Genomic DNA, 695 nt, shown 5'->3' on the forward strand with positions numbered 1-695 from the left:
TCAACCTCCCAAAGTGCTGGGATTACAGGCATAAGCTACTGCTCCTGGCCTGAAGAAAATGTTATACTTTTCTTCTCACACTGTCCTGTGATAAAACTCTTTTGTCCTCCCGACATAATGAAAATTTCTCATGTTAGCTCTGTGGTCTTGGACAAGTTCCTTAGCCTCTCTGAGAACCAGAGTTTTCATCTGTAAACCAGGGACAATAATACCCACTTTGTGGGGTTGCCGTTTTCTAGGTATCTAAGGGCTTGTCTTACTCAATAAATTGTATTTGTGTGGTTAATGTTATTATGTTGTTATTATCTTTGTCATTATCAACAGATACTGTCTTGTTTCCTTCACAGGTGTTCAAGCTGGAATGGAGATAATTGAGCAAATGCTAAAAGAAAAGAACCTCCCAGATTTAAGTGGTTCTGAGTCTCTTGAATTTCTAAAGGTTGATTACGTAAACTACAATTTTTCAAAGTAAGTAAAAGAGAAGAGCATTTTGCCTCTTAGAAGAAACTCAAAGGAAACAGTGGAGGAATCCTATGGAAGCCCCACGATTTCATCAGAATCCAGCCTTCTTATCTTTTTCTCTTCTGCTATCCTTAGCTCTGGTTTCTATTCTCAAGTTTGCCTCATGGCTCAATATGGCCACTGCAGTTCCAGCCATCAAATCATGTTTCAGACAGCTAAAAGGAGGAAGAGAC

At 39.3% G+C, this 695-nt stretch overlaps 1 protein-coding gene across 1 annotated transcript in view; it reads left to right on the forward strand.

Moving 5' to 3' along the window:
* Positions 1–347: 347 nt before the first annotated feature.
* The window catches only part of BPIFC (BPI fold containing family C), a gene marked incomplete at its 5' end in the record, with an annotated part of 40055 nt that continues 39707 nt past the window's right edge, over positions 348–695 (forward strand). Inside the window, one exon of the mRNA XM_011928658.1 lies at positions 348–468. Within this exon, the coding sequence (XP_011784048.1) occupies positions 348–468 (121 nt within the window). The remainder of the gene's footprint in view (positions 469–695) is intronic.

Source organism: Colobus angolensis, unplaced genomic scaffold (genome assembly GCF_000951035.1).
Source record: "Colobus angolensis palliatus isolate OR3802 unplaced genomic scaffold, Cang.pa_1.0 Scaffold789, whole genome shotgun sequence".
NCBI classification, from domain to species: Eukaryota; Metazoa; Chordata; class Mammalia; order Primates; family Cercopithecidae; genus Colobus; species Colobus angolensis.